Source organism: Notolepis coatsorum (assembly GCF_963971535.1).
Source record: "Notolepis coatsorum genome assembly, chromosome: 19".
Lineage (NCBI taxonomy): Eukaryota > Metazoa > Chordata > Actinopteri > Aulopiformes > Paralepididae > Notolepis > Notolepis coatsorum.
The window spans coordinates 14,407,332-14,432,219 of NC_140183.1; the positions used below are offsets into that span (position 1 = coordinate 14,407,332).

The 24,888-nt window shown below is 42.6% G+C and overlaps 1 protein-coding gene across 1 annotated transcript; it reads right to left on the reverse strand.

The window, feature by feature from the left end:
- Window positions 1-900: 900 nt before the first annotated feature.
- derl1 (derlin 1) lies at window positions 901-18,565 on the reverse strand. The gene is made up of 9 exons (XM_084336543.1): window positions 18,225-18,565; window positions 14,716-14,815; window positions 7,611-7,675; window positions 5,694-5,720; window positions 4,887-4,982; window positions 2,686-2,738; window positions 2,163-2,273; window positions 1,763-1,883; window positions 901-1,729 (listed from the first exon to the last, which is right to left on the reverse strand). The coding sequence occupies exons 1-9, from the start codon at window positions 18,375-18,377 to the stop codon at window positions 1,679-1,681; spliced, it is 777 nt and encodes a 258-aa protein (XP_084192669.1). The 5' UTR covers window positions 18,378-18,565; the 3' UTR covers window positions 901-1,678.
- Between the last annotated feature and the right edge of the window lie 6,323 nt (window positions 18,566-24,888).

Genomic DNA, 24,888 nt, shown 5'->3' on the forward strand with positions numbered 1-24,888 from the left:
GTGTGCCTTGAGATATGTCCCTCCAAGTTTTAAGAAAATCAATATCAAAACGGCAAAACTATGAATTTTAAAGTGTAGTAATAAAAGCAAGCCTTCATAATCGCGTGACACCAATAGGTTGAAAACCACTGCATTATCAGATGTCCGAGTGTTTTATTAAGACGGAGACAGTGAGACAGTTCCAACTGCTCGGTGGATAGCTGCACCAGGGCTCTGCTTCAGTTTAACTACCTGTAATTACAATGTAATCTGATATGGCATCACACAGAGAGAGAGAGACGAGAGAGAGACAGAGAGGAGAGGGACACAGAGAGAGAGAGAGGGAGGAGAGGGACAGACACACAGAGAGAGGAGAGGGACACAGAGAGAGAGGGAGGAGAGGGACAGACACACAGAGAGAGGAGAGGGACACAGAGAGAGAGGGAGGAGAGGGACATACACACAGAGAGAGGAGAGGGACAGACAGATGTAATGGCAATGTAAATGTATGTTTCCCATGTCAATAAAGCCCATTTGAATTGAATTGAGATATGATGAGAGAGAGAGAGAGCACACAGAAACAAATGAAAATCAACTGCATGCTGGTCTGAAGCTGCAACATCTCCTGCCCCGACAGTCCAGTGGGGGTGCAGAGAGGAGGAGGAGAAGAGAGGGGGAGAGAGGAGGGGAGGGAGATGAATAAGAGAATCGTACAAAATCCATTTATTCTTGTTTTCTTAAATGGCGCGTCGTACAGACGAACCCCCGGCAGCCGAAGCCGGTTCTCCTCGGGGGGCGGCGCACCTCGCAGCCAAAAGAGTCTCTCTGTGCACTCGACTCCCGGGTTAAAACGCTCGCTTCCTCATATTCCTTCCTCTTGCTCCTTCTGGGAATAACAGGGATGTGACTTTTATCCGTTTATTTTCCCTCCAGGATTCCAGGTTTCTTGACGCGCTACAGTGTCACTGAATTGACCCATCCCACTCCTCCGATCACAACCGTGACCGCCGGGGGAAGCAACGGTTGTGATTGGAGGATCAAGAAAAGTGGGCGTGGCTTGATTATAGGTCAATAGGGCGGTGTAGTGGGTACGTCATTGCCGTTTTTCCGACCGGTCCACCTCACAAAATTGCAACGTGTTTCCCCATTGCCCATTTCTAAATCATCTCGTTTAAAACAAATAAAGCATGAACATTTGCATGGTGTACCTTTCTGTGCGTATTCATCCACAATCTATAGCTCAACATGAAAATATTCGCAAATAATCGTAAATATTTTTTTATTTCAACCAAAAATGCTTAAAGAATAATGTTAGTGATAGAAGGGAACTCATTTTGTGCAAAAATGGACTTCATGAGGCAGAATTGTTACAATAGCCAATAATCCATTTTCCCAATGATAAATCCCTATACGGGTGGACCTCGTGGGCGGTCCAAAGTGACAGCAGACTACACCTCCCTATTGCAAGTCCCACGTTTATTATTACCTTCTTTTTTTGTTGTGGCGTTTCCCTGACGGTCGTCCTGAAGACGAACGGATGTCACCTCTGCTGGTGTGCTTCCTGACGGGTAACTAACTCAGACATCATAACCTCCCCTCAACGGAGAGCAAATGCAGAAATATGAAGAAGCAAGCGTTTTAACTCGGAACTGAAGTTCACAGCCGTTAGTAGGGGAGCGACGAGCCCCTCTCCTCTCCCTCAGTCATCTCCCAGGCGGAAGCCCAGGCCCCAGTTATGACGCCCTCCTCCCCTTCCTCCTCCTCCTCCTCCTCCTCCTCCTCCTCCTCCTCCTCCTCCACCTCCACCTCCAGCTCCCCCTGCCTGCTCCTCCGGTGCCGGTCTCCTGCTGGGTGGGGCCCCGAATCCTGACACACCCCCCCTCCTGTTGGGGAGGAATCGGTACCTGGAGAGGAGAGAGGAGAAAGGAGGAAGTGAGGACAAGGAATAGTTAATTATGGAAGTTCATACGACACCCATCAAAGCAGAGGCGCTCCGAAAAAAGCCCCTTCTGTGCTACTAGCTAGAAAACACAGCTCACACCGTAATACTAACGCCCCCAAACCAGAGAAAACACAGGGCAAGAGTGACTGCTGCTTTACAGGTCAAAGATAACTTGTCTATTGGTTCCCAAACAGAGACAGGGTCAGAGATAGAGACAGGGACGGTACCCAGACACACTTACAGGAACTCTGGTGTGGAGAGGAAGTAGCGACCTCCCAGGTCCATGGGATATTTAAACATCAGGAAGAAGTAGAGGTGACCCACGAGATTACCTATCAGTTCTTCAATCGCTCTGAGAGAGAGAAAAGAAGAGGGGAGAGAGAGAAGAGAGAAAAGAGAGGAATGGAGAGAGGAGAGTAGAGAGGAAATGAGATGAGAAGAGAGTAGAAGAGAAGAGAGAAGGAGAAGAGAGAAGAGAGAAGGAGAGGAGAGAAAGGAGAGGAGGAGAAAGGAGGAGGAGAGGAGGATAGAAGAGTAGAGAGGATGAGAAGAGAGGAGGATGAGAAGAGGAGAAGAGAAGAGAAGAGGAGAGGAGAAGAGAGGATAACTTGTTACTGCACACAGATTACACTGAACTGTTGTGAAGTGAACTCACTCTTAGAAGATCTGAGATCAACTCTGAAATTACACACGTTTACATATTGTATTACAAAGTGACATTGTTGACAATGAGAGAGACACAATTTAATGTCAATACTACTTACGAGCCTTTAGTGATCCAATTGAATGCAAGGATGACCCACGGTAGATAGCATGCCTGGGAGAGGTCAAGGAGAGGTCAACATACAGAAAACAATGAGCTTCATGTTAGCGCTTTGTAACACAGGTCAAGGGTGTGAGTGACCCTGTGTGCACACATGTACAGTAGCAGTGATATCAGTGTTAGATCCAAGATCACTGGTCAGGTCACACCATAAGCTTTACTATGACTACAAGAAAAGGGGCCATTTTGAGCCTTGTTGTACACGCCTAGTATGAAGTTCCACAGTATGACTGTTTATAGAACATGTTGTACACGCCTAGTATGTAGTTCCACAGTATGACTGTTTATAGAACATGTTTTACACGCCTAGTTTGTAGTTCCACAGTATGACTGTTTATAGAACATGTTTTACACGCCTAGTTTGTAATTCCACAGTATGACTGTTTATAGAACATGTTTTACACATCTAGTATGTAGTTCCACAGTATGACTGTTTATAGAACATGTTGTACACGCCTAGTATGTAGTTCCACAGTATGACTGTTTATAGAACATGTTTTACACGCCTAGTTTGTAGTTCCACAGTATGACTGTTTATAGAACATGTTTTACACGCCTAGTTTGTAGTTCCACAGTATGACTGTTTATAGAACAACCTTTGGTAATGGGCTTGGGTTTCTTAATTGATCGCTTATCTTTATCCTCATCCTTAGGGCATAACTGCAGTTCCGCCCCCTGGCCCCACCCCCTGTCACCTAGCCCCCCCCCCCCCCCCCCCCCCCTGTCATCTGCCTCCCCCCCTTGCGACGGTGCAGACATACAAATATTTAGGTGTGCACCTTGACGATAAGCTGGCCTGGGCTGCAAATGCGGAAGCGCTCTACAAGAAAGGACAGCCGGCTGTTCTTCCTTAGGAGGCTCAGGTATTTTAATTAGGGATGTCCGATATTATCGGCCGATATCGGAAAATATCAGTATCGGTTTAAAAAAAGAAAAGAAAAAAAATTGTTTTTACATTTCTATAGAAATGATGTCCGATATTATCGGCCTACCGATATTATCGGCCGATATCGGCATTAAAATGTGATATCGGTTGATATCGGTATCGGAAATTAAGAGTTGGACAATATCGGTATATCGGTAAAAAAGCCAATATCGAGCATCCCTAATTTTAATGTGTGTGGGGAAATGTTGTTCATGTTCTATCAGGCAGTGGTGTGCTCCTCTATACCGCTGTCTGCTGGGGTGGTAATACCATGGCCAGGGATACCAGGCGGCTGGATAAGCTGGTGAAAAAGGCTGGCTCAGTGGTGGGGAGGAGACTGGACCCACTGGGGACCATGGTGGGGACCGTGGTGGGGACCGTGGTGGAGAGCCGCACGCAGAGCAAGCTGCTGGCCATTATGGACAATACCACACCCTGGTGGGGCAGAGCAGCAGTCGCAGCGGACGGCTAATCTCCCTGCACTCACGGACTGAGCGGCATAGGAGGTCCTTTGTCCCCACTGCCATCAGACTGTACAACAGCGTAATATAGTGCGGGGGACCTTGACCTCTGACCCACACACCTGTTTTTATACACGGTTTTTCATACACCTGTTTTTTTACACACTTGTTTTATACACCTGCTTTTATCTCATCACGCTTATTGATATTGATAGATATGATTTAATTGAATTTGATCATGTGCTTATTTTTTATTCATGATGCAGACATAACGTGAAACAACTGAATGAGAACTGTCAAGGTCTGTATAGTGTGTGAGCTGCGAGATACCCTGAAGTTCCCCAAGGGGATTAATAAAGTATATCTATCTATCTATCTATCTATCTATCTATCTATAAGGGTGTTTTATCATCAATAGGAGGAGGGCTGGTCCCACACCAAAGGTACCATATGTGACCGGGCCCAGCGGTAAGAGACTCATTGTCTGGAAGTCAGATTGTGAGAATTTTCTTTTTTTCATATTATCACAGTTTGAACATTTAAAAAAAGGCAGTTTGTGACACCTAGTACCGGACTGCCAAGGTGTTAAAAATTCAGCCAAACTTTAGATAGGATTTTCTCAGTTTTTCTCTGCTCTGAGACTTGAGGTTTAACTAGATTCAAACAAGCATATCTTCTTCAGATATTTTTTCATATTCTGTACTTTCATAATCTGTCAAATGAACTGCTGGGCTCGATGGTAAAAACCTGTGGTACCTTGAACCGGGTGCCGAACCAGAAGGTGACGACCATCTCTCTGTTGACTTGAGCCCAGACGTAAACAACAGACATGATCAACGGGACCGCCAGCAACTACAAACAACAAACAACAACAAAAGCTTAATAACAACAACATAGGTCCAGAAAATAGAAGGAATACATTAGAGGAATTATCAGCTGCTGCGTGTGCACCAGTGTTTCATCTATGCTTTTGAGCAACACTGTACTTATTATATACCTATTCTTATGTCTGCACTTTATGCATTGATTTTATTCTGTCAACTGTATGCAAATGTTATGCCTAGGTTCATTTTATGCTATTTGCTGTGAAGCACTTTGAGCTGCAATCCATGTATGAAAGATGCTATATATAGTTATTATTATTATCATCTACACTGTGTAGCAGTGGTGGCTAGGAGGCATGTTGGCCCCAGGGTTCTAGTGCATGTAGTGATGAAATCATTCTTATTTAGAAACCTTATTATCCTGATAAAAGAGCTCATTTAAAAAACACTGGCCTTATCCCCGTTTGTGTTTTGGAAGGAAATAGATATATTTTCTTTACTCATTAACTCTTGCACTGGTGCTAATGTTCCTCCTCACCAAATAGATATTGAATAAACACTGTCAATATAGAATAAACACTGTAAATATAGAATAAACACTGTACATATTTCAGCTAGAGTGCGCTTACTGATGACTTGTCGTACAGAACTTGTAAGTCGCTTTGGATAAAAGCGTCAGCTAAATGACTAAATGTGATGTATAAACACTGATTTACAGCAAACCACAGTAGATTCTCACCTTCAGGGACATCATGAGGCCAATTATCTACAGATTCAGAGTCAAGGTCAACGTGCAGAGATGATGTCATGATTAAGACCCTCCCTCTGGAACATGAACCTTCTCTCATGTGTCGTCTCTACGCCGTCTCCCTCTCAGCCTTCCTCCTGTCTCTATAAAGAACCTTCTCTCCTGTGTCTCCTCTACGCCGTCTCCCTCTCAGCCTTCCTACGGTCTCAATAAAGAACCTTCTCTCCTGTGTCTCCTCTACTCTGTCTCCCTCTCAGCCTTCCTACGGTCTCAATAAAGAACCTTCTCTCCTGTGTCTCTCCTACGCTGTCTCCCTATCAGCCTCCCTACTGTCCCAATAAAGAACCTTCTCTCCTGTGTCTCTCCTACTCTGTCTCCCTATCAGCCTCCCTACTGTCCCAATAAAGAACCTTCTCTCCTGTGTCTCTCCTACTCTGTCTCCATATCAGCCTTCCTACTGTCAGAGAGCTGACAGAGAGCGCAGACAGAGAGAGAGCAGACAGAGAGAGCCGACAGAGAGAGAGCAGACAGAGAGAGCAGACAGAGAGAGAGCAGACAGAGAGAGCAGACAGAGAGAGAGCAGACAGAGAGAGAGCTGACAAGAGAGAGCAGACAGAGAGCAGACAGAGAGAGAGCAGACAGAGAGAGCAGACAGAGAGAGAGCAGACAGAGAGAGAGCTGACAGAGAGAGCAGACAGAGAGCAGACAGAGAGAGCCAACAGAGAGAGAGCAGACAGAGAGAGCAGACAGAGAGAGAGCAGACAGAGAGAGCAGACAGAGAGAGAGCAGACAGAGAGAGAGCAGACAGAGAGAGAGCAGACAGAGAGCCGACAGAGAGAGAGCAGACAGAGAGAGCAGACAGAGAGAGAGCAGACAGAGAGAGAGCAGACAGAGAGCAGACAGAGAGAGCAGACAGAGAGCAGACGGGGAGAGAGAGTGTGTCACAATCACGGCGAGAGCCTCTCTCTCCTCCTGCTTCCACGCCCTTATATGGGCAGCTTCCGACCCCAGCGTTCTCATGCTGTCACCTGGCAGCAATCAGCACAGCTGAGAGTCATCCGCTCGTCACCAACCCCGATATCTTCCCTACGAATCCTGCCCCTCATCGTCCAAGTGTTATCCTATCAACCTAGGTACGAGGACGTACCCCACCTTGCTGCTGTCTTATTGTCTGCCTTGCTCTAACCTCTGTTCTCCCTGTGCCCAGGACCATCACTCCTGGCCTACGCTGTCTCCTGACACACCGCCCGCTCGGAACCTCAAGCGAGCGCCCCTGCTCGTCCAAGCCGCACATTTCTGTAATTTCACTGTAGCCCGTCTGCCTGGTACCCAGGGAATTTAAACAAACCTAAAACGCTCCATTCTCTCTCTCCCTGTGTGTTCTGCTATTGGGCTCAGCCACCGCTGCCGTGACAGAGTGGACTATGCCAGAGCAATGCAGTCATGATTTAAACTGATTTCGAATGTAGGTTTAATCCATAGTACTATGGACACATATAGTATATTTGTTTGACTGGGTAGAATGTTGTGAAAAGAGGTGTAGGGGTTTAAATAAGATGTCATGCTAGTGAGAAGGTGTAGCGATTTAAATAAGATGTAATGTTAGTGAGAAGGTGTAAGGATTTAAGAAAGCTCAGGAGGCTCAACGGGCAATAGTTCCAAACCTGCATGTTAATAAATCAAACCGTAAAAAATATAGTAGAGTAGTCTTATAACATTATTATTATAATAACTACCCAACCATTGACCTGGTCGGTGGCATCATTGAGTAATTTTCCTTTGTAGTTGGTATGCTGTTGAGATCAACCTAGAAATGACCATAAAGGATCACCAACAACCAACAACCAACAATCACGTCTGAAGCGGTGAGGTCATCGTGATGAAGACGATGGGAGTGTGAAAGGATACCACTATGCAGAGCCAGTTGAAGAGGAGCATGAAGACGTAGTCAGCCGGTCTGCCATCGAACGTTCCTGGAAGAACAAAGACACAACAGTTTCAGATGCCGAGGCAACATGCAATGCACGAGAGCTGCCACTAGGGGGCAGCGTGGCCAACCGCAAGAGGGTGAACGTTTTGAGTGAGTGAGTCGAGTTAGTGACATCGCTGGTGTTGTATTAAATGTGGATCAGTGTGAAATCATGGCCGTCGCCAGCTATGAGGTAACTATTTGTAACTATTAAAATAAAAATAAATATATATATTATAAAAAATAATATATTTTTTTTTAATTATTTTAATTTTTTTATAGAAATATCACAATATAGGGCGGCTACGTGGCGTAGTGGGCAAGGCGCTCGCCACGAATGACGGAGACGCTGGGCTTGCCTGTTCGAGCCCAGCGCTCCACATTGCTTTCAGTTTAGCTGGTCGTTCATACTAATACACATTGGCCGTATTAGGGGGTGGGAAACTGATGGGTGGGGATCGGGCGTTGTGGACAGCGACTCCTACAGGTCGGTTGGTGCGCCTGCGCAGTAGAATCAGGAAGTGTCGGGGGCAGCGTGAGCCTCCCACGCGTTACTCCTCGCCACTGAGAGATCGAGCTGCGCAGGTGAAAAGATGCGACTGCTGTTACCTCAAGTACCGGAGGGGACTTGTGCTATGTATGACTTAGTCCACATTGCAGCCGGCTTGTGGGAGGCAAGAAACAGCGTTCGTGACAGGGGAGGATTGAATTGGATGATACGAAATTGGGATGGGAGAAAATATAGAAAATGGGAGAAAAAGTGGATAAAAAAAAAAGGAAATATCACAATATAAATGTACAGTCCGAGTTGAAAATGTCCGGTAATGTCTGATGTTTGGCAAAGGTACTCCCCCCTGCATCGCTACAGCACTATACTTGGTCGCTTCTGCCCAGGCAGGGGACATGCAGGTGGCTTTGCTTTGAACTAACGTTACTTGTTCAAAGCATGCATGCGCTTGTGACAGAACAGCAGTGCCGTGGGCTGGACTGGTAATCTGGAAATTTTCCCGGTGGGCCGACGCGCCTTTGGGCCGTTATAATTGATTTATAAAAAATAAAAATAAAGACCGGCCCACTACTAGCCTGGGACAGCGGCCCATTTTGTACTGACTGACACTGGGCTGGCCCAATAATCACATCTCTTACTAAGCCCCCCCCCCCCACTGGCCCGCCGCCCAATCACATCTCTTAATAAGCCCCCAACCCCCCCCCCCCTCCTCTCTCACCTGTTTCTCGTGTGAGAAGAACAGATGCGGCTTAGAGGGACAGTAGTGTAGCAGCAGCAACAGCCTCAGGTAGCCAGCCAGGTAGAGACACAGGCAGCTGTGAGGCGTTATTTTTTTTCGTAGCCGCAGTTTGCAGAGACGCTCTCCGATTGGCCACTGACGTTTCTGGTCATGTGACATGTGCGCCCAATCGCGTGACGCCTCTGTCTTTGCCCATTTGCGCCTCGAACAGCATGCAAACTACCTCTACAGTGCGACCAAATTGCTCGCATATGCCCCTAAAAATATGTGTGTGCAAAGTGCGAACCGTAAAAATCAATTACGCGCACGCTGTGCGAGTACAGATTACAGCCTCTCTCGTCTTTTTTTCCCTCCGCCGCGAGAATCGTTAAAAAACTACAAGTCCCACATTGCACTCAAGCCAACGGTCCAATCACAGTAGAGTGACGTGACTGGTTTCATGAGAAAGAAAGCAAATGACCAATCGGAAGCTCTCATTTGGCTTGTTTACTTCCTGAAACGCCACCATTGCGATATGCGAGTTTCCCGAGACATGTAACTTCTAGTCTTACCAATAGCAATATATTTTAGAACACCTAGATTTAGCGATAGCAATAGTAATATAACGTTAATGCAACTAAACGAATGCCTTGCTTTGTTAATCATAACGTTGATGCAGTAGCGTATGCCGTTGTGTTGACTGTAACGGACATGATAACAACATAACACTGTGTACACATTCAAATTGCGATAATCGATTCTAACATTTTCAAATCGATGCAGTTGAATTTTCCCCTTAGGATCGATGCATTGTTACACCCCTACACCAAAGTAACTGCCGGCCCACTGTGTATGTGTGTACAGCTAACTTGGCTAGCGTTATGAACAGCAGAGGTGGGCAATAGGGTCCAGCTGCAGCGCCGGACGGCCGGAGTGCAAGCGGTGTGACGTAATTGGCAGACTCGACTGTCAATCAATGGTCTACCTGACACGCAAACTCATAAACAATGTTTCTGTACTGGAGGTGTACAGTATTTCAATAGGCAACCCTGAAAGGATTATTTCTCTAGAAGAGCAACACAGCCAAAACATAGGCATTGTATGTATAAAAGGGGCAAAAGCTAAAGTTAAGTGACTGTTACTTTTGTAGCAGTAGTTTGATTTGATAGTTTATTTGATAGGGACAGCACATGTTAATGAACATCAAGTACAAAATACAAAAAGTAAACATGCAGGGTTGTAGCAAGAGCTAATTTACACACATGCACGCACAGTACAAATATACATTTATTTTTGAAAAAGAAAAAAAAACTCTTTTACTTGAAATATTTTCATTGTGCTCCTAAATATTTTTGGGTGCTCCTAAATTTCTTTGTGTGCTCCTAACTTTTTTCATTTAAGAGCACCTGTGCCCCTAGTGAAAAAGGTTAGCGTAGAGCCCTGCTAACGCCTAGTTTATCACTGGTTAAGCTTAGGCGACTCTTTCGAAGTTGGTTAAGGTTAGAGTTTGGAATCAGGGCTGGCGTTCTATCGCCCTGCTCTAAGACAAACTCTAACCTTAACCAATTTCAAAAGAGTGCCTAAGCTTAACCAGTGAAAGAAACAGGCGTCACACGATTGGCCGCACATGTCACACGACCAGAAACGTCAGTGGCCAATCAGAGAGCGTCTCCGCAAACTGCAGCTACGAAAAGAAAGAAAAAACGCAGCTGTGTGGAACAGTAAGCAAGCAGCAGGAGGACTGGTGCCTGAGGTAGTTTGTGTGTGCCATCACTGCCATGATGATTTCGATAATAATATGAATGATAACGTTATTTGGTCAGCATTGCGTTGGCTAAGCTAAGCCCACGTTACTGTGAGTGGCCTAGGTCCATAAACTAAGCTGCTGCTCAGCACTACTAACGAGACGCTGCCCCCTAGTGGCCGGCGGTGATTTTTTTATTTGATTCGATTTTTCTATTTGGAAATTACAACCACATCATAAAAACAAATTATCATGACCAATTTGTATTCCTGAGGATATCACCTATAAAAGCATTAATTAAAACACTTATTTCCAAGGTGGAAGACATAAAAAACACAGCACATAGCCTACTCAACTGCTAATTTTTGCTCAACTGCAAAAATGTATGCCACTTATGTATTAGCCTACAGGGGAAAACACATTCACAACAGGCAGCAAAGTTTATTTTCAGCCAAGTATGGTCATCGTGTGGTAAGGTAACTATTAGGATATATATTACTTACCGTTATAACTTATTACTATCTGTGGTAGCTCGTCTCCACCTACACAAATAGTTTTTGTGCTGTCCATTGAGCATGCACCTTCACGTGGTAGGCACATTAACTGTAGGTCAAACTTCCCAAACAAACAAGCACACCATTGATTTAATTGCCATATAAATCACACATACAAAGATCTAACTATTACTCCTCTCTGAACATGAATATTAAAAAAAAATGTGATCTATTAACTGTGTAAACCTTATGCGATATTCATCATTGATATTTGGATACTTGAAATCTGTATGAACTGAGAAGTTAGTTTCAAATGAAATAAGATGGAACAGCTCCATGCATTAATTGAATAAACAACTATTTGCTCATTACCAGTATGGTATTGTTTCAATTGTACAGCTTTTTGCACATCTTTTTCAGGGAATTCCAACAATTCTGGACCTGAATGTAGCAGTTAATTGTAATCATCTCTCTCTCCTTATGTCTAGTCAAGCCAGGTTGTGGAGGAGAGAGACAGGGATGAACAGACTATAGACTACTTTGCCCATCCTGAGCCTGCTATGATGCAGGTGTTTTTACATCACCACCCAAAACAAGATTCAGCCAAGAGCGAGTGAGTACACTGGTCCATGGCACTTACTACCCAGCTTTGTAGTGGTTTGGGGGAATAGTACAGTAGGTACGCATATTTAAGGGGACCGCAAGGATGGTGTACTGGTGGGTGGTGGGCCGGTCTGGGCCAAAAAAATTAATGGACCGCCCTAATTTCTAAACCCTGGCTACGGCACTGTGTGAAATATGGATGGTTGCCAACACAACACACGGTAAACAATTGGAAATCAACAAAAATAAATATTACCATGTTAGCCATGTTACCTAACAACAATTGTTTAAAGATTGAACAGCCTAGCTGTAGTGTATTCGTCTCCATTTGAACGGCTCATCTACAGGTATTTCATACCTTTATTTTAACTCGAGGGGCAGCCGAGGTTTCCCTCATTTACAGTCACGTTGAGTGTACATACAGAGTTAAGCAAAAGAAAACGGCATATAAAATCACACAGCATATACAATCATAACAATTAGACAAGTAAGAATAACAATCTATTAAAACATGTACAACTTCGTTGACAAAGGTTGGAGATTTAGACATTTATCAATGGGTCATTGCTGCTCCAGCAGTGTCTCTTCTCTCCATATTCTGGTTGTTTACAAATCCATTCAGTTGGATTATGCTTGTTATGATGACCTCCGAGACGCTCCCTACCGATTGTGTGGATTTGAATGGTGTGTAAGTTCAGTAATACAGTAGAGTGAATTACTACGCCAAGCAACTTTATAGTTTCATGGAGTATTTTTAACCCCTGTCCATCAACGCCAGTGTGAGCGGTGGGCTGAGAGACCTGATGATGAAGCCAGCAGCTGGAGAGCTAACGACAGCCGAACTTGAGAACTACTAGGAATGTCTGAGTGACCACTGTGTCTGACTCCTACCACCTAAAGTAAACGGACAACGTATGAGAGTCCTTAACGCTTGAGATTCTCCTCTGTTGAGTTTAAAACCTTGATCGCCAACCTTTGTCAATCAAGATGTACGTGTTGTAATTGATTGTTATCCTTACTCGTCTTATTGTTGTGATTCTATATGCTTTTTTATTGCTCATTTCTGTACATGTGGGAGATAAGACTCCCTTCCCCCCCCTCTTTCTTTGACCTCTCTCGCCCATCTTTCCTTCTGTAGGATAATAATAGTATTCGAATAAGTTAATAAGATTTATTAACCAGATCAATCAAATCATTACAACAATAGAGAATATGGCTGGAGATCTTACCCAAACAGACCAGCTCCGTCAGTCAGGTAAAAAGATCACGCTCCCCAGTTGGGGGAGCAGTTAAGTACCAGGTGAAACAATGGGGGGGGGGGGGGGGGGGGGGGGGCGTAGTTTATACATAGGTTAAGAGGTATTGGCAATATATTCCACACTTCCTACCCTCATCCCTCCCCCCATTCCTTCCCCCCCTTTCCATAATGTCCTCAAATATGTCACGTTCCTTTGACCCCCACCCTTTAAAGTTTTGTATAAAGATGTTCCAAGATCCGGTGGTGGGGGGGGTCGCTCATTATGGGTGTCCTAACTAAACACTACGCCGAGAGTCATCCAGCCTAACACTTATTGATTGAGTTAATAAATCGTATTAACCAAGTCTCTTTGGACTGAGTAAGTTATTAGCTTCGGCTATTTTCCACCACATGCACTCGACGTGACTGTAAATGACGGAAATCTCAGCCGCCTTTCGAGTTTAAATAAAGGATTGAAATAGAACACCGATGTCAACTCTCTTGTATCCACCGACACAACCAGGAGTTGCATGAACTCCAGGATCACTAAAGTAAACACCTGTTTCCAGTCTGGCAGAGGAAATACAGGTTGTTCACTACAGTAATAATAACTCACCTGTTTCTAGTCTGGCAGAGGAAATACAGGTTGTTCACTACAGTAATAACTCACCTGTTTCCAGTCTGGCAGAGGAAATACAGGTTGTTCACTACAGTAATAACTCACCTGTTTCTAGTCTGGTAGAGGAAATACAGGTTGTTCACTACAGTAATAACTCACCTGTTTCTAGTCTGGTAGAGGAAATACAGGTTGTTCACTACAGTAATAATAACTCACCTGTTTCTAGTCTGGCAGAGGAAATACAGGTTGTTCACTACAGTAATAACTCACCTGTTTCTAGTCTGGTAGAGGAAATACAGGTTGTTCACTACAGTAATAACTCACCTGTTTCTAGTCTGGTAGAGGAAATACAGGTTGTTCACTACAGTAATAAGTCACCTGTTTCTAGTCTGGTAGAGGAAATACAGGTTGTTCACTACAGTAATAACTCACCTGTTTCTAGTCTGGCAGAGGAAATACAGGTTGATCACTACAGTAATAACTCACCTGTTTCTAGTCTGCCAGAGGAAATACAGGTTGTTCACTACAGTAATAACTCACCTGTTTCTAGTCTACCAGAGGAAATACAGGTTGTTCACTACAGTAATAATAACTAACCTGTTTCCAGTCTGCCAGAGGAAATGGTAAATGGCTGCTTTTTTATATAGCGCTTTTATCCAAAGCGCTTTACAATTTGTTGCTCACATTTTACACATTCACACACCGACAGCGGAGGCAACCATGCAAGGTGCCAACCTGCTCATCGGGAGCAATTAGGGGATAAGTGTGACACATCGACACGCTGCCCGGGAGGAGCGGGAATCGAACCGGGAACCGAACCGGGAACCTCCGGATTGCCAGACGACTGCTCTACCTCCCGAGCCACTGTCGCCCCTGAAATACAGGTTGTTCACTACAGTAATAACTCACCCGTTTCTAGTCTGGCAGAGGAAATACAGGTTGTTCACTACAGTAATAACTCACCCGTTTCTAGTCTGCCAGAGGAAATACAGGTTGATCACTACAGTAATAACTCACCTGTTTCTAGTCTGCCAGAGGAAATACAGGTTGATCACTACAGTACTCACCCGTTTCTAATCTGGCAGAGACAATACAGGTTGATCACTACAGTAATAACTCACCTGATTCAAGTCTGCCAGAGTACTGGTAGAGAAAATACAGGTTGATCAGGTAGTTGAAGCTCATAGGGTAGAAGAGGGTGGCCGTCAATGGTCTCCATATCTGCAACAAAGACAAGCAGATAGATTTACATGAGGCTCACATTCTATCATAATATGTAGGACGATACCATGCAGGTCCACAACATATACTGTAGGTCTGACCGGAGGCCCGCTAGGAAATACAATAATAATGCCTTACATAGGACTATAGCCTAGATATAAGCATCATCTGTTCATTTCCTCAGCTATTTTCAACTGTAATAGGCACAACTCAAAGAAGGTTGAAGAACTAGTTGATAGTGTCTGTAGTTCACTAGAGGTCTGCTCTCCTCCAGGTGATAATAGTGTCTGTAGTTCACTAGAGGTCTGCTCCCCTCTGGGTGATAATAGTGTCTGTAGTTCACTAGAGGTCTCCTCTCCTCCAGGTGATAATAGTGTCTGTAGTTCACTAGAGGTCTGCTCTCCTCCAGGTGATAATAGTGTCTGTAGTTCACTAGAGGTCTGCTCTCCTCTGGGTGATAATAGTGTCTTCAGTTCACTAGAGGTCTGCTCTCCTCTGGGTGATAATAGTGTCTGTAGTTCACTAGAGGTCTGCTCTCTGGATGATAATAGTGTGTAGTTCACTAGAGGTCTACTCTCCTCTGGGTGATAATAGTGTCTGTAGTTCACTAGAGGTCTACTCTCCTCTGGGTGATAATAGTGTCTGTAGTTCACTAGAGGTCTACTCTCCTCTGGGTGATAATAGTGTCTGTAGTTCACTAGAGGTCTGCTCTCCTCTGGGTGATAATAGTGTCTGTAGTTCACTAGAGGTCTACTCTCCTCTGGGTGATAATAGTGTCTGTAGTTCACTAGAGGTCTGCTCTCTGGATGATAATAGTGTGTAGTTCACTAGAGGTCTGCTCTCCTCCGGGTGATAATAGTGTCTGTAGTTCACTAGAGGTCTACTCTCCTCTGGGTGATAATAGTGTCTGTAGTTCACTAGAGGTCTGCTCTCCTCTGGGTGATAATAGTGTCTGTAGTTCACTAGAGGTCTGCTCTCCTCTGGGTGATAAGTGTCTTCAGTTCACTAGAGGTCTGCTCTCCTCTGGGTGATACTAGTGTCTGACTGTAGTTCACTAGAGGTCTACTCTCCTCTGGGTGATAATAGTGTCTGTAGTTCACTAGAGGTCTACTCTCCTCTGGGTGATAATAGTGTCTGTAGTTCACTAGAGGTCTGCTCTCCTCTGGGTGATAATAGTGTCTGTAGTTCACTAGAGGTCTGCTCTCCTCTGGGTGATAATAGTGTCTTCAGTTCACTAGAGGTCTGCTCTCCTCTGGGTGATACTAGTGTCTGACTGTAGTTCACTAGAGGTCTGCTCTCCTCTGGGTGATAATAGTGTCTGTAGTTCACTAGAGGTCTGCTCTCCTCTGGGTGATAATAGTGTCTGTAGTTCACTAGAGGTCTACTCTCCTCTGGGTGATAATAGTGTCTGTAGTTCACTAGAGGTCTGCTCTCCTCCAGGTGATAATAGTGTCTGTAGTTCACTAGAGGTCTGCTCTCCTCCAGGTGATAATAGTGTCTGTAGTTCACTAGAGGTCTGCTCTCCTCTGGGTGATAATAGTGTCTGTAGTTCACTAGAGGTCTGCTCTCCTCTGGGTGATAATAGTGTCTGTAGTTCACTAGAGGTCTGCTCTCCTCTGGGTGATAATAGTGTCTGTAGTTCACTAGAGGTCTGCTCTCCTCCAGGTGATAATAGTGACTGTAGTTCACTAGAGGTCTGCTCTCCTCTGGGTGATAATAGTGTCTGTAGTTCACTAGAGGTCTGCTCTCCTCTGGGTGATAATAGTGTCTGTAGTTCACTAGAGTTCTGCTCTCCTCTGGGTGATAATAGTGTCTGTAGTTCACTAGAGGTCTGCTCTCCTCTGGGTGACATCATCTGGGGGGAGTGATGCTGAGCTCTCGAGACACGTACGTCCTCCTCACAACAGAATGACAGGATTCAGGTTAAAGTTTGGCTAAATGCTCCTTTAAGAGAGAGTGGCCTAGCTATGTATTCCAGGTCTATGGTTCTCAAAGTAGAGCCCTAGCGGTCTTTGGAATAAGGTTAGGGTAATGAACAGTCAAGTTTCCAACTAAATTAATAACATTATTTAATTTACCAGAAATCAGCACAGTGGGAAATTGTACAAGAATGTGTAAGAATGTCTTTCCAATAGTCTACTCTCTCGGATTGTCTGCCTGATTTGCTAGTCCGAGGATATTATCAACCGGATGACAATTTAAATGTTGGATTAGCTCAGTGTTTTTCTAAGTGTGGGGAAGGATTAATATGGATCCTCAGCGTTTTATGAAGCCAAAGCCCTGGAATCCATTTAAAACCCTGCTGGCTGGTAGTTTAGTTTAGCAGGCTGGTAGTTTAGCAGTCTAAACACGGGGTACGTCTTGTCCTGTTGGCCGACACACATGCAATAATCAGCCTAATCAGTTTTGGGTCATAGACTCATAACCATATTTATTCTGTCTCCTGAATAAAGAGAAGTGAGAAAACCACTGTGATGGATTCCTGCTGAGTAGTGACGACACAACCTCTCTCTCCCCTCCAATACCATATCACAATTCACAAACAGTCTGTCTCCCTGATTGCGTAATGTATTATTTAAGGCAGCCTAGTGTTTGTCAACTGTGATGTGTATAGGTGTCACACATGCAGTGACAGCTTCCCTGCTGTCTGGAGGACACCATGTTGTTTAATAACTGCATTATCTGCTTCTAAAGGACACCCTGTTGTTTTAAGAACTGCATTATCTGCCTCTGTATCATTAGTACTAGTTAGATATTAAGCGCCACTATGGACATTTTGGCCAACACCTAACCAATAATACATTTTCTGTTATGGTCCATAATCAATATTTACAGATAACCTAATCTATCTTATTTATTTCTACTAGGGATGGAAATAGTTGAAAACAGGCAGCGAGCATAAATGTCTGAAATGATTAAGACTGAAAAAGACTAAGCAACTGTGTCTACTGAAGCTCTCTTGAACCAAATAACACCTAGGCTAATTGGTTATTTAGAGTCTTTTAGAGTGTCTAAATTAGACACTATAACATACTTAGTCTTAGACACTACATCCCCAACTATCTGATTCAGTCAATGGCCTGGGTCCAATTTAATCCATGCTGATTTAAAGATTCAGCACAATAAAAATCATGTTTTTGAAGGTATGTGGCCTTAAAATTACCCAAAATGTCAGAACTGTTGTTAAATGACTAAAGCCGTTTGATCTTGATTCTTGCCCCCCCCCCCCCCCCCCCCGCCCACCCACGAGCGCCATGTAACGCGGAAGTGCAGTGGTCTGTTTGGTTTCTGATTGGTTGTTACCAGGAAAAGGCCTCGCGAGCCTTGCTAGCCACCTGCTAACCGACGCTATGAAGAGACACTACCAACGAACTCCGCGTTAGTTGACTGACACGAACATAGAACGTACCTGAAATGCGTGAAAGAAAGCAGTAGAGTCCAGGATGAGGGTCATGGGATCGATCAATCTCAGTCTCGCAATCAGCGGAAGAGCAAGCGACCCAGCAAACCAGAACCGGGTGATGATGGGGATGTTTTTGAACCAGTCCCCGATATCCGACATCTTTCCATACGATCACGGCCAAACAACCGCTGTGAAATATATATATCTCCACCTACACAAAAGATGAAGTAATTAGCCCCACCACACCCGTGCCCCTCTTGCGTCAAATAAATATTGGTTTGGTACTTAGATTTCGTGAATGTTCTCACTGCTAAGTTTACATGACGTGTCTAATCACAACTAGCTAGGTTCTCATATGCGTGAAGCTTAAAAAAATTGAGAAACACTTCCTGTGGGGTATTTTCGAAATAAAGGCGCAATATGAGGGTCGACGTTCCACTCTGCTGGTTAAAGTGGCTTACTCAGTACGTTCGTTTATAAAGAAAAATTATGTCCACAGCCGCTCCAGTGTAAAACAAAGATATACAAATGGTTTATTTCTCTTCCACAGCGAAGTCTTTCTTTACAGAAGTGGTCCTAAAGCTACTTTCCTAAATATTCACATCACTACTACAATAAGTAACTAAATAATAATAATAATAATAATAATAATAATAATAACTAAAACTGTATTTTCCCAGTCTCCTAAATCACCGCCGACTCGACACATGAAAATTCCTCCACACTGGAAAGCAGTAAATCAACTTGCAGGCTCTTTCCACAGCAAAACGGTAGGCTTGGCACCTTGGTTGAAAAATGCAGGCTTCAGTCTATGTTGTTTAGGCTATCTGTTCAGTCCTGTTCAGTCCTGTTTCAAGATGCACACTGCTGCTCTGAGAGAATTGTTGACTATAGATACACAAATGTTCTAGAATGTTTGGTTATCATACGGAAACATCACAAAGGTTCTAGAATGTTTGGTTATGACATCCATCCAGTGGTGCAGTCGCGGTCACACCCGGTTACACGCCGTGTTACCAGATCACTGAGGCAGAAGTATGCGCGATCGCGCACGGATGTGTACTCGCGTGTACGCGCACACAAAAATGCGCTGTATCCATTCGTTGTGATAAGTACCCGGCCACCGTTTTACATAACAAAAAGCGCAGGTAGACTAAGTGTCTGGGTGTTGGCTATCTGAATGCATCTCCCCCTTCATTCTGTGTGACACAGGCAGTGGAGGTGAATACTAATGTGGCTCGGAATTCGTGATGGGGGTCTACCTGCTTATGCTATTGAATCAAGCGTCTGTGCTGCGCGCCAGCTTTCCACGCGCACATTCACACAAATAGAGAGCAAGAAGAGCTTGTATGATAGAAAGATTGCACTTGCGTATATGCGCTTGTGTGTGTGTGTGCGTGTGTGTGTGTATAAATCAGTTCTGTGCGCATGCGCGCGCGGGTACGTGGCGTGGCGTGTTACCAGTTCCCATATTATTTACGACTGCATCACTGGTGACATCACAAATGTTCTAGAATGTTCTATTATGACAAATAAGACGGTTCAATGACTTGATCTAAATCCAATCAATATTCCTAATGCCGTTTCAATGTAAGGTTATAAAAATAAACATATAAACATTCATACAATACAATAACCTAAATATATAGCTTTGGCTCCTACAGCACGGTTATGTACTCGTGGGGTTAGATTAGATTAAAATGTAATGTCATTATACAGTACAAGTAAAGTACAACGAAAATAAGTTGTCATCTAAGTTAACCAGAGTGGAAATGTAACAGTAAAGTGTATATAAATATACAATGTACAGGTGAAGTATATATAAAATGTGTACTACTGAGCAATAATGCTATCATGTATGTACAGTGCTATAGTATTAGTATGATGTACAGTGATACAGGTATAAAGACCCTATCTTTATTACGGATCCCCATTAGTCATCACAGCAGCAACAACTAGTCTTCCTGGGGTACACAACATAACATTATAGTAGCATACATAAAAAAAATATTCCAATATTGGAATAAAAAGAATTCCAAATAGCATTACAGTACACAGAGTATCAGATCACAGAAAATACAATAAAAGGGATTCAACTATCAGACAGTCATATCTTTACAGTGTATACTACAGTATCTGTGTTTTTCTTTAATGTAAACTTTTTTATTTTTGTCTCAATGCTGTTTTAAATTTATTTTTTAAACGTATCTTACTCGTTATCTGTGTAAGATGTACTGGCAGTTTGTTACAATATGACATGGCTCTATATAACACAGTTTTCTTTGCTGCATTGGTTTTTGGTAGTAGCAGTGTGAACGTTTTCATACAGGCATGCCTAGTATTATACTTGTGTCGATCATGTGTACATGTTAGCTGTGAATACAAACAGATAGGTTCTCTTGAGATATAGATATTCCTCATGAACAAGATCAGGCTGCAATCCAGTCTGTCTTCCACCTTCAAGGAGTATAAATATCTTGGCACCACCATCGACCATAAGCTCACCTTCAATACCAACACAGATAACATCCACTCTAAGTGCCAACAGCGACTGTTCTTCCTCAGGAAGATGAGGAAGCTTCAGGTGCGACCATCAATCCTGCAGGCTTTCTACAACTCCTTTGTGGAATCGACCATGTCCTTTAACATCACATCATGGTTTGGAGTGATGCGTGCCATCAACCGGAAACCTCGACAGGGTCGTTAAGATCAGCGGCAAGATAATTGGGAAGGACCAGGAGCCACTCAGCAGCATCCACAAGAAACGGACAGTTAAAAAGGCCTCCCAAATAGTTGTAGATAACACACACCCTTCACACCCATTACAAACGAATGCCCTCAGGACGTCGATACAGAGCTTCATCACTGAACAAAAGGGGCTTAGGTAGCTTCGTGCCAACCTCCATCAGACTGCTGAACACCTAGGTCTGGTGGAGGCCGGACTGCCCCCCCCCCCCCCCGCCCAAGGACTTTGGAGTTTGGACTACTTAAAATAGACTCCCCCTTCCACCTGATGGACACATACTATGTACCTGTACTACTATTATTTATTATTTATATACATACAGAACTGCTCCACATGGTTTTTAATATATCATGCTTTAAGTACTGTAGTTTTAATGTAGTTGGTGTTTTTATTGTAGTTTTATTTATTTTATATATATATATATATATATAGTGAGTGTCTATGTATTGTGACTGTATGTTTGTCTTTCAACCACTGCACAAATGAAGTTCCGAAAGGAAAATAAAGTAATTTGAAGTTGAAGTTGAAGTTCAACCACGACAGCTTGGTATGCATCCCCTCCACACTGTTTCTCATTGAGCAGTTCAGGGCCAGACGGGCCGCTCTGTTCTGAGTGAGCTGGATCTTATTGAGCTCTTGTCTTGAGGCATTAGACCAGACAGCTGGACAGTAGTCAAGGTGATAAAGAACTAATGACTATCACTTTCTTCAATATCAGATCGGTTAGAAAATACCTACACCTTCTGATGATTGAAATACCTTTTGCTCATTTTGGCAACCACATTGTTGGTGTGAGTTGACCATGAGAGTGTTCCATCAAGTGTGACACCCAATAGCTTTGCCTCTCTAACTTGCTCAATAACTGTTCCATCTAAAGATATACTTAGGCTCTTGGTTTTTTATGTTTAACTTCAGCCTGTTTTCAGACACCCAAGTGGACACTAAGTTCAATTCTCTCTGAAGGACTTTGTTAAGCTCTTGCCTGATGATGCATACATTGTAGTATCATCGGCGTACATAATCATACATGTATTTCAGTGGAGGTTATTGCATGACTACTAGTGAGGCAGTGCTTCACTAGTATACAAAAAAAATATATATATTATTATTAATATACATATTTTTAATTTTTTTTTAGAAATGTTTTTCTCGGTGAAAAAAAATGACAGTGATTTTTTTTCAAGTGATACACAGCTCCCAATCACTAACATTGGCTAGTAGTGAGGCACATTCCTCACTAGCTAATGTAAGTGAATGGCAGCGAAATAGCACCTTTGATTGGACAGTAACTGGTCTAAGTGCACACCTGTGAGGCTTAGACTCACTCATTCATTTGAATGGGGCTTGAATGATTTTTGTTACACCAATCAGAGAACACCATTTCCTATCCAACCATTTCCTGCTTTGAGAGGGCTTGGAGAGCCCTGTACAGTCAGTAACATTACTGTGTAGGCAGTAGCACTGTAGGCTAAATGAAACTACAAAAAAATACATTGTATTTTCTAATACACATGGCAAATAATTTGTGGAATTCCACACTAGTGATTTAAAGTTGGACAGGGTACCATTAAAACACAACACATTGCTGTCTATTACATAGATAGCTTTTTATCCAGTTAACAGCTGCAGTTCTGAATCCATATGCAGTTAGTTTGATGAGCAGCAACTCATGATCTATGAGGTCAAAAGCTGCACTGAAATCCAGTAGTACAGTGCCCACCATTTGCTTCCTGTCAATTTGTTGTAGCCAGGCATCTGTTAATTGTGTTAAAGCTGTACATAGAATTAAACTGGCAGGATACTAATAGGTTACCATCTAAGTTATCATGACCACAAGGTTTATCACACTATGGACAAGAGAAGCTTTTCCATTTGCTCTAGACTTATATCCATAAAATCAAATAAAAAAATTGTTTAAGCATAATATGCTGCTTAATTATTGATTCAGACAGCTTACCATCCACTGGCAACATTTGATTCCTTATCATCTTCACCTTATCAATAAAATTATCATTAAAATGATTAGCTATATCTTGAGGTTTGGTGATAAATCCACCAGCTGCTTAAACGAGGGCATCGTATTCGTTTTATTCTTTCCCATGACCTCATTTAAGGTTCTCCATAACTTTTTGCTGTCACCTTTGATTTCTTCAAACTTGGATTTATAGTATTGTTTTTTCTTCTGTGTATTCATTTTGGTGACTTTGTTTCTCAGAAAACGGTAGGCCTGCCCATCATCCGAGCTACCGGATGCAATAGCATCCTTTTTCAATTGATCCCTCTCTTTCATACAGCTTATCAACTCCACATCAAGAGGCTTTAGTTGTTTTCACCGTTAGTTTCCTCATAGGGGCGTGCCGCGTGCTAGTCACAGATGGATGAGAACAGTTTCATAAATAATTGTAAGGCATTCTCTGTACTTGTTCATTCAGTCCCATTATCCCATTGTATCTCATTCAAGTCTTCAACAAACACATTTTCATTGAAATGATTGTACATTCTCTTGTATATAACTTTAGGCTCAGCTTTTGGCACCTTAGTTTTCCTTGCTACTGCAATGATGTTATGATCACTAAAGCCTACTGGCACAGATGCTACTTTTGAACACATCTCCACAGAGTTTGTGAAAATGTGATCAATGCAAGTTGAAGACCCTATGGTAGTAAGTAATAATACTGTAATAATACTATGTTAGATACTGTGTACTTTAGTAAAACTATGATAGATTATGTGTAGTGTAGTAATACTATGATAGATATACTGTAGTGTACTGTGTGTGAGTGAGTGTGTGCTCTCTTTCTATCTGTGTCAGTGAGGAGAGAGAGAGAGAGAGAGAGAGAGAGAGAGAGAGAGAGAGAGAGAGAGAGAACCCGAATATCATGCACTTGTCCTAATATACTAACCTACACTGTAGCACTCAACACTTTTATGAACATTGTTACTCAACTGATATATTTGTGCCCTTCCTGCTGACTTGTCATACAGAACTTGTAAGTCGCTTTGGATAAAAGCGTCAGCTAAATGACAACATGTAAAATGTAAGTCATACTAGTGGTTTAACTATAGGGTAGGTACAAAATATGTACAGCTACAGATATAGATATAGTATTTACCTGTATGTAAAAAGGATTATATGCAGGTATATACAGACAGATGTGGATAAATATATATATATGAAAAAAAAATTATATATATATGGTATATACAGCATTTTTGTACATGCTACCATAGAGTTATATCATATGGATTATATTCAGGAAATAGGTATATACAAATAGTATACACATCAGACAGATATTGATACATATATGATAAATATAAATATGGTATATACAGCACTATTGTATGCTATCATACAGAGTTATATGGGTGGACTATAGTTTAAGGTAGGTAGTTATGATTACAGTGTAAGGCAGTTGTAGACAGTGAAGGCAGTAGGTAGGTATAAATTGAGTATAGTCAAAGACAACTTTAGTGTCAATTTTCTATTTGTGCAACAAATACAGAAAGTTGAAATTACATTCCCACGGTATATATAAAAAAAGATATAGACAATATAAAAAAAAAAAAAAAAAAAAAAATATATATATATATATATATATATATATATATATATATATATATATATATATATATATATATATATATATATATATATATATATATATATATATATATATATATATATATATATATATATATATATATATATAAGACCCAATAAGGCAACAGAATTCAGAGTTTGTACAGTCTGGGTAACAGAGCCTTGAGTTTACACGATATTTGTAAATAAAATCCCTTACCTACTCTTACTAGTTACGCAGCTGGCCAATATGACTACTACCAGTATGACTATACCTGTATAACTGTACATATATTACAACTCTGTACATACATCTGATTACCACTACACTCAGTAGTACT

What these genes read in the sequence shown, in the direction of transcription:
- derl1 (XM_084336543.1), bottom strand. Translation starts at nt 18,377, where the DNA reads ATGTCGGATATCGGGGACTGGTTCAAAAACATCCCCATCATCACCCGG. An exon ending in AATTGGATCACTAAAGGCTC is followed by an intron (nt 2,274 to 2,685) that starts GTAAGTAGTATT and finishes TCTCTCTCTCAG; the next exon opens with AGCGATTGAAGAACTGATAG. An exon ending in CTCTCCACACCAGAGTTCCT is followed by an intron (nt 1,884 to 2,162) that starts GTAAGTGTGTCT and finishes TCTCCTCTCCAG; the next exon opens with GTACCGATTCCTCCCCAACA.